The following is a 15,992-nucleotide window of genomic DNA, read 5'->3' on the forward strand; positions in this document are numbered from 1 at the left end:
CGCCCTCTCTGCCCGCCCATTGGCGGAGGCCGCTCCCCCGGGGCTGACTCCATGGCGACGCGGCGGAGGGGCACTCCAAAATGGCCGCCGAGCCGGGCGGCGGGCGCGCCCGGTTCACCCGATGCTGGCGCCCGCCGCTCGCCGCCTTCACCGCTGGGCTCCTGCTGGTCCTGCCGCTGCCTTCCTCAGCTTCTGCCTCTTCCTCCTGTGACCACCGCGTACCCAGCAGCGACCAGGTGGGGCGGCCGGGGGTCTTCAGGTGGCTCCGAGGGGTGTTGGGGAGCAGAGGCTCCCCCGTTGGCCGTTCCCGCTCTTGGATCCGTCCCTTCTCGGCTTTCCCGTCCCTTCTCGGCTTTCCCGGGCCGGGCTGTGCCGGGTCTGGCCCCGCCGCCTCGTCTGTGGGCGCTAATGACGGCAGGGGGCGCAGAGCGTCCCATTGCCGGTGAGGGAAGGGCTGGAAGTGGCTGGCACCAAGCGGTGCTGCTGTGGCGAGAGGGAGCCGAGGGCCCGGGGCCGTGGGGTGCTGTGTCTGTCCGGGCGAGCTGCCTCATCCAGCGCCTCATGCCTCTCCCTGCCAGGTTGTCTATCAAGTTCCTCTCAAGGAAAATCACGTCTCGAAGAGAAACGTGGATCAACAGCTAAGAATAAAGACTGTATATGACAGAAGCGTTGAGGAGTGAGTATAATGTTATGGCAGATTTTTTTTCCTCCATGGCTGAGAACGGAAACCTTATTAACTAAAGCTCGTATGTTTTGTTTTTAAATATAGTTTGCTGCCTGAGAAAAGACAGCTTATAAAGGTACGTTATGTTTCCTTTCCCTTTTTGTTTGTATATAATTTACTACATGGATGAAGTCTAAGGCTAGTTTAACTAAAACCTTGAATGCCAGCAATTTAATATTCCTCTAGTCCAGAAAACCAAAGCTTTGTGTATAGATTATACCTCCACTACAAATGATTCCAGAGTTCTGCTGCATGTTGTTCGACAGGTGTTTGCTATTTCCCAAGGTGCGAAGATACTAGTGAGAAATGTGTATATATATTTGTTAAAAGCCTCTTTGAAGCTGTACATTCTGATTAGTACTGGTTTCCTTCCCATTTTGTCATTCCAATAACAAAATATGGGAATACTGAAACAAAGTGTCTCGTAAATATGTTGATAATAATTGAACTTCTTAGAGAGCCAGGCTTTCCCCTATTCTGCTATACCACAACATCTAGCAAGTTTCATGTAACTTGGTAGTTAATGCCTTTGGGGTGAGTTGTGTCTGCACTGCTGCTGGGTGACTCTGATTTCTGTTCTTTTCAGAACAAACTCTTCCCACAAGCTATATCTTATTTGGAGAAGACGTTTCAAGTGCGCAAATCTGTAGGTGCTATATTGCTGAGCAGGTATGTGAAAGTGTGCTGAAAATCACTTGCTATGTTTGATATTTAATGTTGTGCTGCGTAGCCTTTAAAAGAATATTAGAGTAAGAGTAAGAAGTGCCCTGCTGAATCCGATCAGTGACCCATCTGATCCAGTGGGGGTGGCAGATACTCTTTTACGAATCTGCCAACCTTCCCCAAGCAACACCTGCATTTGTTATAGCAAAGATGTTCAAAGCTATACGTGCTGCCAGTTCTCTTTTATGTGTTCCCTCATTTATGAACATTTTCCTAATCTCTCTTTGAACCTGTGGATGCTCCACTAACAACTGGAAGCATTATGTCTTCCCTGGCAGGGTAATTAACAATTTTCACTGTGCAAGTTATATTAAGTACCAATATAGTGCTGTAAGACTATTCTATAGTTCTCTTCTAATAATTGTGAGAAATGAGACAACTCTTAGTTAAAAAAAAATTAAAATAATTTATTGAAAAATTACAGAAATTAGAAAAATATAAAAATTTGGGATCCTATGGCTTGGTAGATGGTATGCCCCAGGAGCACAGGGATTTGAGATCTGGCTTAGACAGCACTGGACCTCAGGTAGAGAAAAGGACTTGCAGTGCTGGGCTGACTTTTAGCTGGTCCAAAAGTCAGGAAAAAAAATTATTAAAGGCTCCTTAATAGGAGTAAGGCTTTTAACGCCCACCACTGGCAGCCACCCAGCTAGCCTGCAGAGAGCGAGATAGGGCGCTTCGCTGTCTCGTTATTTTATAGTGCCTTTGCTCCGCCCCAGTCTGACCAGAGCCCGCCCATGGCCCGCCCACAGCCCGCCCCTTCATTTTAAAGTGATCGGTGCTTTCCCTTTGACTGATCATCTCCGTCCACCAATGGCTCATCGTTGTCAGAGGGGTGGTATTAGTTGAGATAAGGGTGCTAAAATGCCATCATTAAAATTCAGGTTGCCACGGAGCTTGCCTCCAGGGTAAGGGTTATGGGGCTAAAAATAGCTGCTGGCTGTTAGAACTGGGGTTTTTTTTGGAGTTAGCCTTGGAACCAAAGTGCAAGTAAAAAAACCTAAAAAAAAGTATTAAAATACATCCAACACATCTTAAAACACTTGTAAAAGTCTACAGTAAACACAGGAAAGATAACTCTTATGGTGTACAGGTGGTTTGAAGTTTGAAAGGGGAGCATAAGTTGGGATTTGTAACTGGGGAATTTTTAACTGGGAAGGGTGCAACTCTCTTAATAAACTACTTTGAACAATTGAAAACACTGATAATGGAACTTGATTTTTGTACCGGGGCTGATGGGTTAATTTTAACATTCAATTTAAAAATATTTAACTCAGAATTAATTAATTAAAGCACTTAATATGCGAAGACCAAGCACAATTAGGGATTTCATGTATGACAACCTGCATTTGTTATAGCAAAGATGTTCAAAGCTATACATGCTGCCAGTTCTCTTTTATGTGTACCCTCATTTATGAACATTTTCCTAATCTCTCTTTGAACCTGTGGATGCTCCACTAACAACTGGAAGCATTATGTCTTCCCTGGCAGGGTAATTAACAATTTTCACTGTGCAAGTTATATTAAGTACCAATATAGTGCTGTAAGACTATTCTATAGTTCTCTTTTAATAATAAAAGTGTTGACTGTCCCATGTTTCATTGAAGGCAATGTGTGACAAACCAATATTTAAGGAGGAAAGCTGACCCTCACAGATATTGCCAAAAAGCCTGTGCAGACTATACAAGGTGTGGGCCAGTTATAGTTCCTGAGAAACACCTCCAGGTAAGCTCAGCTATCCAAGTGTTTCCTAATCTTTGAAATATTACTATTTATGGTAATTAATGAAAAAGTGAATGTTGGTAACTGTGCATAAGTAACCTGTTTGCTGGAGATCTCTTAAGTCTGAATGAAAGAATGGATCAACTTAAATTAGTGTGAGTTTCTGTAGTTTGTGTTGTTGAATCAAAATTCAGATAAAACTGGTTACTATCTTCTGAGCCTGTGTTTTAATGGCCTGTACAGAGAGGATGAGATTTGGAGCTTGCTAAGTTGCCACTAGTCACTTTGTTATTCACCTTGGTCAATGAGTTGGATTTTCACGAGTTGGTAGTTGATTTTTGAAGACCATGTTTGAAGAGGTTATCCACTGACTCAGGAGCATGGTGCAAGAAATGCTTCAGACTTGTTTTCTTGCATGACTTTTTGATTCAACTACAGTATGTGATCAGTAGATTTCTGGTTTTCTTTTCTTTAACTTGGAAATTTCAGCTATATCACTAAAAACATAGCAGATTACATGAGAAGTGCTATTGCTACTTATGTATACTAGTTTTGTGAGACAATATATTTTTTTAATTTATAGGAAGTACAGGGTGCTAATTCTGGGAAGCTTGGCAGGCTTTTGTTTTGTTTTGTTTTAAGCTGCCACCTTCCTTGTGTGTGATAAATAAAAAGAGCTAGTCATTTGAAAGTTATTCCTTGGCTCTGGCTTTGTTTACTGTTCTTCACAGGGCATTTTCTTCTCTTCTGCTGTCTTGCAGCAGGATTTCTTCTTGGATTCAAGCTAATTGAATTGTGTCATGCAGAATTTTGGTCATAAGTATTTTAATTGTTCCATTTGAACATTGTAAAGCAATGCAGGGTGTACAATGACAATGACTGGCACCGCAGGCCCACAGGCTCACCTGAGCAGGAAGGGGTTCGAGATGCTGACTTTTTGCTCTACGTTAGTGCCCTCACTACTGAAAGGTGTGGCCATGAAAATATCATTGCATATGCAGCCTACTGCCAACTGGAAGCTGAAATGGACAGGCAAGTATTCCCTCTGTTGCAAATCTCTTTTTCATTAAACTTTGAAGTTTTTTAATTGTTCAGGTGTGGAATTTGATTGTTTGCCTTTTTTGTATAACAAAGCAGGAGTCATTATTGACTTAGACAAGCGCTGCATTTATGTAAAATCAACAAACCCATCAAATAGTGCTTAACTCAGCAAAGTTGAGGCACATGACTCAAAGCTGATCCTCCACTGTTAATGCTAAACTTTACCTCAAGATCCTGTTTCTGTTGAGGTGAATGTCATGATTTCACAAACTTAAAGAGTGCAAGTTCCTACTTACATGGCTTTTGTTTCCATTTCAGTTGCAGTCACTGTTACAGACTTTGTACCTCACTAGGATCTTACCTAAAATTCAGGTCTCTTGCATTATTGTCACTGACATCTGTGCAGAATACTGAATATAGAGATTGATTGACCCCATCCCACCAGTAAACTAGTCACTGTATTGTTAACAGATATTTATAAATGATTAGGAAGGACATATTTTTACATTAGTCTATATCTTCTTTAAATCTTGTGCTGCTTCAAGTGAATAATGATTTGAGTTTTGTAGTATTTTACTGAAAACCATTTAATTTTGAAACTGTCTTCCAGGCCAATAGCAGGATATGCTAACTTGTGTCCAAACATGATTTCAACACAAGCTCAGGAATTTGTTGGCATGTTGTCTACAGTGAAGCACGAGATAATCCATGCACTGGTAAGGGTTGATAAAATGTTGCCTTGAGATTGGTGCCTCCTTCCTCACATGCCTCCAGCTTGTTGCCAAAGAAGAATGTTTGGTGGAGGAAAGCTCTTGCTTTGCCTCCTTCAATTTGTGCTAATTGCCTTGGAGTGTTGTACTTCCAGCGTGACAGTGGTGGGTGTGGGAACTCTTTCATGGTGTTTGACTGTGTATATGAATGTCTTACCAAAGGTTTCTGTGTGTTTGTTTTTTAACTTCAAGGGTTTCTCTGCTGGACTGTTTGCATTTTATCGTGATGATGATGGAAAACCTTTGACTCCAAGATTTGCAGATGGACTTCCTCCTTTTAATGAAAGGTATTACATATTTTTTGGACCTCTTGGTAGTCCCACTGAAGGATGTTTTTGTGTTGCTTTTTTAGGATGTATTCTTGCCTGTCGAAAACCCAACTTCATTCCATTATTTGAATTACTTTCCTTTGTTATGTTCAAACAGTGGTGTGTGGTGGTTTTCTAATCTTTCTTTACATTGCCATGGAGCACTTATATTGTCCACATATCCACAAACTAAGACAGGATTTCATTTATCAGAAGGCTTGACGTTAAGCATTACAATTACCCGTGCTGTCCAATATCAGTGCAGTTCATTTTTAAGACTTGTATCATTCAAAGTTTATGGTTATGCAGAACTGACACTGTGTGTAATCTGCTGTGTGAATTTTCTGATTTTTTACAGAATGAGCAGTTTGCATTCTTTTTTCTTTGTTTAGTTGGTATTGTAGATGTTCTTTTAGGAGGTGGAAGGGTAGAGAGCTTTGGTTTTTTATGATAGCAATACTGAGGATTTTTATTTAATTTTTTACATTTTTGGTAACTGTAGAAAATACGTCTTGAGTCTATAGACTGTATTTTTAATAATCTTACTCTGCCTTGTTAAATCAGAGTTGTGTGTATAATAAACACATATCTTAAAAAGGAGAAATGCTGCATAATAAAATTTTTAACTTTAGGAAGCACGAGGGAGTATAAAGATTATCTATGATTCTGTTTCTTATGGAGATAGATCTTTGCACAGTAATGTGTCTCTGTGGGAAAGATTTGTAACCAAACCTTCTCCTTACAGCCTAGGTTTGTATCAGTGGAGCAATAAAGTCGTTCATAAAGCAGTGAGGTTGTGGGACATACGTGGTGGTAAAATGCTGCGCCATGCTGTTCATCTTCTGGTGACACCTCGGGTAGTGGTACGTGTGCATTACCTTTCAAGCTTTGTATGCCCAGGTTACCATCATGTTCTTAAGTCATAAATATTTCTTATCCTTGAAGAAGTAATAGCCTAACATTGAATATTCTTCCCTGAAAGTTTGATCCAAAGCCTATGCCATTAACACTGTGTAACTGAGAGGGTGTACCTGAAATAAAGTGGAAAATGGGTGACAGACAGTATGAAATAAATAATTGACAAAGTAAGAGACAATGAAGGGACTGGAAAGTAAATTATTCAAGGTTAAGCAAAACAGATGTTGAAGAAGTTCCTTAGTCGTACTCTTTAGATGTTTTCCTACAGATTTAAGACACCTCCTGCTCCTTTAATATTAATATTTTGTCATGTTTAAAAAGAAATTCCTCAAGGATTTTTGGAAGTCTTTCTTGCTTCCCACGCCTCAGACTCTCTCTTTGTGCCCCCAACAGAACATATGCTCATGTGTAACAAATTGGATTTGGAAATAAGTCATAGTGTTAATCACATTTGGCCACAAATAATCTTTTTGTTTTGAATGTAACAGAGTGTATAGAGCAAACATGGATTAATTACCCCTGGTTTTGCTCATTTCTTTCAAGGAGATGAATAGATAGTGTGATAGGCTTGCTGTTGGGGTGCTTACTTAGCCTTTGAGTAGAAAACAAAATGATAGAAAAAGAAATACTGAAATACTTTTAATAGATAATTCTAGAGCACTAGGACTGCATGTGGGTATCCATCTCGGTGTTTTGAGAGTTGTGTTGAAATGTTTTCTTTTTAGGAAGAAGCCCGAAAACATTTTAATTGTCCAATTCTAGAGGGAATGGAGCTTGAAAATCAAGGTGGCATGGGTACTGAGCTCAATCACTGGGAGAAGAGGTTGTTGGAGGTTTGTGCTGATAGTAGGAATGGAAGGGGATGTGGGAATGTCTGCTCCCCATGCCTTTATTTTTAGGTTTATTGTGGTACTTACTGGAGCCTTGAAAATACAGGGGTATCAAACCTCACTGAGATACATCACAAACAGTACTTAATACTTAAATGTCCAATTTAATAGTCCAATTAAATACTTAGATGTTCAATTTCTAGATACATCTGTCTTTTAGCCTTCTTGCTAAGTCTCAGAGTATGAGTTTGAAATCAGGTGATTACTGAAATGCTAAATGTCTCTTACTCCTGTCTGCCATTTACCCTTTTGAGAGGGTTTGCTCCCTTTTTGGGGCAAAGGGGGTATTCCTTTGAGTTTTGTTGCCCTCTGCCTCTTAAATACTTTATCATTCTATTCATTACCAGGACTTTGTCTTTATTCATGTGCCCTGGGTTTAACTTTTGCCATGTCTCCTCTAGAACCATGCCTGATTAAGGAAACACTTATTTCTCTCTTGACATTTAAGCTAGTTTTTATTTGTAACTTTGTGCTGTGTGGTATTTTTGGCAGACGTACTTTTTCTAGTGGTTGTTTTATGCAGTGAGGTAAACAAGAAGGGTAATGCTTCAGGACAGTCCTTTAATGACAGAGTATGGGATTTGAGTGTCAACAGTAAAAAGAGACCAGAAATAAAATGCTTTTTCACAAGAAGCATTTTCTTACAACAATGATTTTGTGCAGCTTACCAATCATAACTGATAACTTTCAGAATGAAGCAATGACTGGATCCCACACTCAGAATCGAGTCTTTTCCAGGATCACCTTAGCATTAATGGAAGACACAGGGTAAGAATTAAGAGTGGGGGGAGCAGGTTTTGGTTTACTTGTGTTTGGTTTTCATTGTACTTGATTTTATTTCAAGTTGATGCACTTGTACTTATCCCTCTGCAGCAGAGTAGATGGTCATCGTAAATTAGCATTACTTTAGACAAGGAGTCATACCTAGTATGTTATTTTTTCTTCATGTGTTTCAAAACCCATTCTTAATCTAGCCTTTAAAAGCCAGGCATTGCAATGCAAAGTGCTGTTTGTAGCATATGTTTACTTTTTGTCTTAATGTAAGTCTTCTTTCAGTTGCATGCAGTACATATTGATTATTATTTTCAGCTCTTCTTGCAGATAGAAAGCAGAAATTGCCTAAAATTTCATCTTCGTGTGTATTGTTCCTTTGCAGATCACAACATTTTCTTCTAGTTCATTGTGACTTGAAAAATAGGGAAATCATAATATGTTTTCTGATAGGCAGAAAGGGATCTCGTTTCCCTTTTCTTAATTTGAAAACCCTAAGGCATAATATGAAATTCTTTGAACTGCTGTTTTATTAATCAGAACAGTAATTTTTGAAGTAACTATATTCTCATTTCAAAATACCTTTACAGATGGTATAAAGCTAATTACAGCATGGCAGAGAAATTAGATTGGGGACGCAATAAAGGCTGTGACTTTGTAATGAAGAGCTGCAAATTCTGGATTGACCAGAAGAGACAAAAGTAAGAATACAGTCTTTAAAAAAAAAAATAAATATAAAGAGGAAACCCTGATGCTTGCTTACAGTTGTCCATCAATTGTAACTCAGTAACAAGAAGTAGAGGTAGATGGAGATGAACAAGGAAGGCTGCCCTGCATCCCCCCCAGTACAATAAATACGGAGGCAAACATCTTAGGGTGTAGAATGCATTTACACTATGAGAAAGCTGTGCTTTAAAGAGGATGGGTAGGACTTACTCTAAAAGTGTTTGCCTTCTTGCTTTGTCCCTTTTAATTGGAAATGCAACCTGTGTCATTTAGCATTACTGGACTGTACTTAAAGCAACTGAAGGAGATGATAGCCATCTTCAAGACCAAGCCTACCTTGTTTGTTCCTTACAACCTTGTTTGTTCTTTACAATCCTCATACATTTCTAGGACACAGCTGCATAGTGGGCCTGTTTTGCTTGTATGGTTTTTTCTTTGAAGTTTACAAAGCAATATCATTAAAACTAAATAGGTGAGTGCATTGTAACTTTGTTTGCTGGCTTGATATTCTTTAAATCAGAAAGGTCATAACCAGACAAATAAGAAAAACTAGCCTCCAGAGACGAGGTCGGTGTTTCTTCGTGTGATTGACTGAGTGTAGGGGAGAATGGGAACAGTCTTGACAGGCTGCTTATGTAAACCAGTTTAATTGATTTGATGTGATTTTTATTCTGGTTTTTTTTTGTTTGCTTTTTGTTTTTGAGGAAGCAATTAATAAGTCCATACTGCGACACTTTGAGGAGTAATCCTTTGCAGTTAACCTGCAGACAGGACCAAAGAGCAGTAGCAGTGTGCAACTTGCAGAAATTTCCAAAGCAGTTACCTCAGGAATATCAGGTATAATGGACCCTACTTTACAAGTAACTGAAGCGTTTTCATTGTTGAGCTTTGCAGCCTGTTGATTATATTTGTTTTGGGTTTTTTTTCTTCTGAACTAGCATATGACAGTAGATACTGTGAAAAATGTCTGCCTAGTTTATTTCAAGGAGTCTGAAGAGTGGTAAAAACCCTTTGTGATCTTAATAAAAGAAAATGATGTTGGATCTGGCCAAATGCCAGATAGAAATGTTGCCGTGTAACAGAAATCCCTTAGAATGTCTTGTCTGAGGTATTTTTTCCCCCAGTCTGCTGCCCTGTGTCACTGCACACTAAAAAATCTGTTCTGTTTACATCCCAAAGAATGAAATTATTACAAAGGGGAATCAGGAGCAGAAGCTGGGAGTGATATATGCAGATGTGAACCTCTGCATTATTTGCGTATTCTTAAATATTCCTGGCTCATCTGGTTCGTGGGTATTGTGAGGTGCTGTTAATAGCATTCCTGAGTAGTAACAGCTGATGTTCGTGCAGCTGTAGTGATTTGTTCTATTTAAAACACAGTTGTACATTTGCCTTTGCACGAACTGCTTCACTACTATGTTTTGTTTTGCAGTACTTTGACAATCTTAATGGAGTACCAGCAGAAGAATTACCTTACTATGGTGGCTCAGTAGAAATTGCTGACTATTGTCCCTTCAGTCAGGAATTCAGCTGGCATTTAAGTGGTGAATTTCAACGCAGTTCAGACTGTAGAATAATTGAAAACCAGCCAGGTCAGTATTCAGGACTTCAGGGTGGTATTGCAGAGATTGCATATTCAAACTAATTGCATGAGTGTTTCTTCACTAGTGAAGTTTCACACCACCAGGTGTGTAAACACGGTGCTATGGTGAGAAGCATAGCACAACTACTCTGTACACCTGAGGCAAACTCACATACCTAATGCAAGAATTGCAAAAGAAATTAACAGATACTTACCCCAAATGATCCAAATACAAGACAAAGGATGGGGAGGTTGTTTATTGAGTCTCTGAAACATAATTCCACTTTCCACCTTTTTAGGTTTTTTGTTGAAGGCCAGGAGCTTTTCCAGTTATCACAACATGGGTTTGTCTCTTAGTAATGCATGGATGTTCAGTACTGCAGAGCTCCAGGATGCTATAGGATATTACCTGTCTGTGCAGTTGTCCCAAAACCAACCAAACAAACACACTCTGCCCTCAAGCCAGCAATCACAGCAGGCATTCCCTCAGAGCAAACATACCTACCTAATTCTGATGCAAAGTGCTTATTTGTTGGGGTTTTTTTTTTGTGGTTAGCTGACTTCTTTGTTTTTTAAATCTTGTGTTTATTCCCACATTTTTTTCAAGACGGTATAATTCCCAAATTGATAATAATTAAGGGTCTGAAATATTCCAGAAGCAAACTTGGAATTGCACGTGGGAACATTGATTAGATAGCCTTTTAATTTGATGTGGGTTTTCTGTTCCTCTAGTTAAGCTGCAATTCAGTATATTCCTTCTACCTTAGATCCTACCAAAAACTATGGTGCAGAGAAATACGGACCAAACTCTGTGTGTCTTATTCAGAAATCCGCTTTTGTTATGGAACAGTGCAGGAGGAAACTCAGTTACCCTGACTGGGGTAGTGGATGTTATCAAGTGAGTATGTGCTGGGTTTTTGGTGGTTTTTTTTTAATAACCCTAAAGCAAAAGTTGGGCTTAAAATGTAGGGTGTGACTGTGAGAACTTTGCACCTGCACACTGGACATGATTTTCTCTGCTTTAAATCTGTAGATCATATAACATACTTTGAAAACAATTATCTTCCAACCATAAGCCTGTAATTTAGGTAAGTGTGTGACTGCTGGGATGGCTTCCAGTCTCACTAGGGACATTCTTCATCTTACTCCTGTGACACTTTATCCTCAGCTAAGGAATACTTCCAGAGAATGTTCTGTTGTTGAAGCTTAATGTTAATTACTGATTTTTCAGAGGTGGAAAGCACTGTGCACATGTCACTTATTTCTCATTATCCTCATTTTCTTTGGGACTATCTCACTAATGGTGTCATGTTCAGTAACTGCACAACTCTACAGAAGTAGTCATTAGCAGAAGCCAAGTTTTACTCATTCTCAGCTGATGATTTGCATGATTGCACAAAAAGAGTATAGTCAGTGCTTTAAAGCATTCCTGAATCTAGTAGTTGCTCAGACTGCATTAAAATACTTGCAGTTAATCTGTGCTTATGATAAATCATAATACAGACTTGACTCTTTTATTTTAAGGTTTCATGTTCTCCACAAGGGCTGCATGTGTGGGTCAAGGACACTGCGTACTTGTGCAGCCGCTCAGGCCAGGTACTGACTGTGAGCATTCAGATGAATGGCTGGATACACGTTGGCAATCTGATTTGCCCAGCCTGTTCAGACTTCTGTGACTCCTGTCCCCCAGAGCGGGATCCTCCAGCTTCTAACTTAACAAGAGCTGCACCCATTGGTAGGTTGCCTTATTTGCTGAAGTGAAACTTCAGTATTAAATATCTGAAAACGTCCAAGGTTTGTGTCAGCTCTGACTGTCAGGAATAGGAAGGGAAGGCCATGGCTATTTTAAGATCCCAGGTTTAGGAGGTAAAGAAAAATAGCAAAGGTACCCTGCTTTTTGCTGTGCAGTCATGCAGAATAGTGACTAACACAGGAGAAATGTGTCTGAAACATAACTCCTTCGTTTCATGTCTCCTTCTGGTAATCATCCCAGAAATCCGGCTTTGGCCTGGGAACTTAGCAGGAAATCTGACCTGTGTTTTGAAGGCCATATCATTATAATAATCTTAAAAATTGTCACCTTGGTGGAAAGTGAGTTCTCACTTGTATAACCTCTTACTGATAATGTTTATGTTGTAATGCAGAAAAATCAGATTCAGTTTTCTTTTTCAGGAAGGTAAAAAGTCTAATTCACTAAATACCAGTTAATGTTTTGTCAAGAAGTTTAACTCTTTGGTGATTTTTAGTGTTCCCTTTGTTATTTTATCTTGTCTTTAAACGCAGCATTTATAATTTTTTTTTTTTTTTCATTTTAGACTTGTGCTCCTGCTCATCCAGCCTGGTTGTAACCCTTTGGCTGCTGGTGGCCAACTTAGTTCCCCTGCTAACAGGATTGTTTCTCTGCGCATAAACTTGAGCTTGGGGCAAGAAGAAGTTCTGAGATGATACCCCTCATGCTGCACTCCTTGCTGTGGAGCACAGGGGTTTTATCTCTGCAGGCAGTTCTCATCTGCTGAACCTCATCTTCTCTGGCAAGTATCGCTGCACACAGTAGTCAGGGAGGTGCTGACAAAAGCAGACAGAGTTTTGAGAGGAGGAAAATTTACCTTGTCATCTCAGTAAGTGCCAGTATTTTCCTGAATTGCAACCTATGGTTTTTTTGACGCAGTAACGAGATCCACTTTGCCAACTGTATTAGACTACCTGGCAACTCAGTCAAGATTTGAAATGAGAACTCTTCTGTAATAGGACTGAGGGCTGGGTTTTTTTGTTATGTCTGTTGTGTGATTGGTAGCAAAGCATCCTCAAATTGGAAATATACCTCAGTGGTTTAGTCAAAAGCCATGTAAAAATCAGTTGTCATCACTGCTGATAACCCAGGCCTGAAGAGGCTGGTAATTTGTTTTGCCAATTCTTACAATTTATGGGGGAGAAAAGAATGTAATGGGATAGACCAGTGGTTTACAGTTGCATCCACAACTGGATTCTGCAGCTTTGAGCCCCCTCAGAATTCATACTAGGTAAAGCAGCTAATTCTTGGGTTTCATTACATCTTCCTACATGCACAAAATGGAATTTCAGACTGGTAACCAGGACAACTGTCTAGAAATCCCATTTTCATTTAGCATGTGCCAGTTCTACTGTGAAATTTAATGCATCATGTTTGAATATTCTCAAGAGTTTGCTAAGCAAATGCGTTTCAGTACTGATACTATCCCAAATTTACAGACTGTAAATTTGGGATAGGATTTATGATTATATTTTATTTTGTTGGTTTGTTTTTCAAATAATGAGTAATGGCATTATTGTTTCAAAACTAGTTATGAATATTACTGCAGATGTTCTCACTTGTTGTTGAAGAGCAAACCAGTAGCAATGGCAGCTATAATCTTACAGGATCATACTGATGTCTCTAGACCAAAAACTATATTGAATGTGTAAGGAAAGTCTAATCTGTTTGCCTTTTTTTTTCCTCTCCTTTTTCTTGGACATGTAAATACTATGGATTATTTGAGTATTTGTAATAAGTTGAGAATCAGATGGTTTGAGGCGCATGAGGGCACACCTTGCTACAAATTAATCACTTGATGACAAAACATATAAGATGAAGGAAATGAGCAAAATCTGTCAAGGTAAGGAGTAAGTAAAATCTGTCAAGCTGCTCCATAGGACCCTTGCATGGATGTTTTTATTCATTTCTGACTATAATGTGTAACAAATAATCCTGTTCAGAGGTAAAGAAACTCTTTGTGGTTCAGTCCAGTGTCTGTCCTTTTAGAACCATTTTCACTGCTGGAAAAGTGTTCAATTTATGGGAACAGACATGCCCAGTGCACTAAAAAATGCAGATATAGGGAGAAAGGTGATGTTACTCTGCTTATTAAATGTTCTGTGATATTAGAATTGTCAGTGACTGGATCTCTTTCCTAAATGGAAGGTAGGGAGATGGAGTAAAACTTATATACCTAAAATTATACTTTAATAATAGGACTTCCATCATGATTGTAAGAGATTCTTTGTGCCTACTGGACTTGTTTGTTGTTTTTTTTTTATTTAAAGAAACTCTTATGGCACTGCTGAGGCAAGTGAGGTGCAACCTTAAACTGTCTGAAGACATCACAGTTGAGAGCACCTTGCACAGTTCTCCTTCTTAACTGCAGGTTAAGTTTGCTGTGAATTAGGCCTAGGCTAGCCTTAAATCGGTCTCTCTGAGAAGCAATACAAGTCAGGACTCAAATGCTTTAAAATTGTACAAATTGAATTATGAAGTACTCAGATTGATAAGTGATAATTATTTTAATATATCCACAAAACAGTCAATCTAAACTGATACCTGGAAAACATAAAGGTTTGAGAATACATCTTAGGTCCCAGAGGTTGATACTGTATTTTTCGTCTGTTGTGCAATAATACAGTTTGAAATGGTATCACTCAACAGCAATGCTTTTGATACTTGAAAAGAAATTACTGGTTATTTTTCTCTTACTGTGAAATGTTTGCACTGTCTGAACTTTCTGGTTAACTTTATAACTGTTAAACTTTTTAACTAGTGTTAATTTATTGTGCTCAGTATTTGATATGCTGGTCTCCTGTCTAAGTGTGAGATTTGTCATATTTAATTGAATATTTTTATCCTCTACACAGTTGTTTATCTTGATGGCTTTTCTTCTTTTAATCTCTCTTCCTGAGAATTAACTGAAAGACGGCTTAGGAAGTTGATGCTTACCTATGTCTGAATTGTGTGCATTAATTAAAGAACAGGGATATAGTGCTTTGTATTGACAGGGAAAAATCAATCGGCCTGTTGGAGCTCTTGTGGTCAGGTTCACCAGTATCTGCTGAGTAGCTGCATCAGTGAATCCAGTGAAGTAAAACTGCTACTGCCTTAATAATCTGAGATTTCAGTTGTAATTTCTTTGTTGTGCAGCCCTTCAGCTGCCTGTGAACTGCAGAACTGGACATGACTTTGGGGGGGTCGGGCATGGAAGGTACTTTAGTTGGAAAAATGCAACATCTTCTATCCCACCAGTGGGTTAGCAGCTGCAAGCGGCTGTAGCCTTGTGGGAACTGCCAAGGAATGTGTCAACTTAAAGTGGCAATGAATTGGTAGCTGTCATACAGAATATTTGAGCAAAGTTGACTACCTCAGTTCTGTTTGTCTTTGCATTCAGCTTTTAGCCTGCTGTGAACTTCCAGATCTTAACATGAATTAAGTAAAGTCATGTCTCAGGTTTTTAAGAGTAAAATTTCTACAGTAGGAAGCATAAGCCATTTTTTAGTATAGAACACAGCTAAAATTGTAGCTTAAACAGATCAGTTATGTAGCCTTAAGTGTAGTTTCTGCCGTAAAATTCAGAATTCTTTTAAATAAACGCAAAGTTTGCTGTGTTAGATGTCCTGACCACACATGGTGAGTCCCTCCTGTTGCATCTCTTAAGTGTGAAAACTTGGAACTACAGCCCATTTAAGCCTTTGTGTTTCCACCAGGAAAACTGGGCTGCAGGAGCCCTGGAAGTTGTGCTGAGATGCATGAGTTTGCTCATCTGTAGCAGAAATATTTTCAGTGTATAGTGTCCACAGTTCTAACTTCTTAACTTTTTAAAAGCATTCCATGTTTGCTTAGGGAAGTAAATTAGTCTTGCAGTCTTTTTTGATCCCAGTACTTCAAATCATTTCAATTAGAAGTTGAGGCAAGTCATACTTTAGGAACACATTTTTCTAGTGTTGCAATTATAAGGAGGAAGGATAACTTCTGGCTGGAGAATGCAGCAAGTAAAATCACATTGAAAAGCAGCAATTCATTCCTCCTGAAATAAG

At 39.2% G+C, this 15,992-nt stretch overlaps 1 protein-coding gene across 2 annotated transcripts; it reads left to right on the top strand.

Moving 5' to 3' along the window:
• The first annotated feature begins 61 nt into the window (after nt 1-61).
• LMLN (leishmanolysin like peptidase) lies at nt 62-15,939 on the top strand. 2 transcript variants are annotated; one of them, XM_042040564.1, is made up of 17 exons: nt 62-236; nt 579-676; nt 770-800; nt 1,311-1,393; nt 3,055-3,172; nt 4,023-4,201; nt 4,821-4,926; nt 5,173-5,267; nt 6,034-6,151; nt 6,932-7,039; nt 7,788-7,864; nt 8,458-8,568; nt 9,298-9,430; nt 10,026-10,185; nt 10,943-11,073; nt 11,700-11,910; nt 12,491-15,939. In XM_042040564.1, exons 1-17 carry the CDS (start codon nt 81-83, stop codon nt 12,583-12,585), a joined length of 2,010 nt encoding a protein of 669 aa, XP_041896498.1. In that variant the 5' UTR covers nt 62-80; the 3' UTR covers nt 12,586-15,939. The 2 variants fall into 2 exon arrangements, with proteins under 2 accessions (XP_041896498.1, XP_041896499.1); XM_042040565.1 differs by lacking the exon at nt 6,932-7,039.
• Nucleotides 15,940-15,992: the final 53 nt, after the last annotated feature.

Source organism: Corvus kubaryi, unplaced genomic scaffold, assembly GCF_017639235.1.
Source record: "Corvus kubaryi isolate FWS band 111438036 unplaced genomic scaffold, C.kubaryi_AGA036_p1.0 37396, whole genome shotgun sequence".
Classification (NCBI taxonomy): domain Eukaryota; kingdom Metazoa; phylum Chordata; class Aves; order Passeriformes; family Corvidae; genus Corvus; species Corvus kubaryi.

Coding starts and splice junctions, on each gene's coding strand:
- LMLN (XM_042040564.1), top strand. CDS start 81: ATGGCCGCCGAGCCGGGCGGCGGGCGCGCCCGGTTCACCCGATGCTGG. Junction 237..578: donor GCGTACCCAGCAGCGACCAG/GTGGGGCGGCCG, acceptor TCTCCCTGCCAG/GTTGTCTATCAAGTTCCTCT. Junction 3,173..4,022: donor TTCCTGAGAAACACCTCCAG/GTAAGCTCAGCT, acceptor AACATTGTAAAG/CAATGCAGGGTGTACAATGA.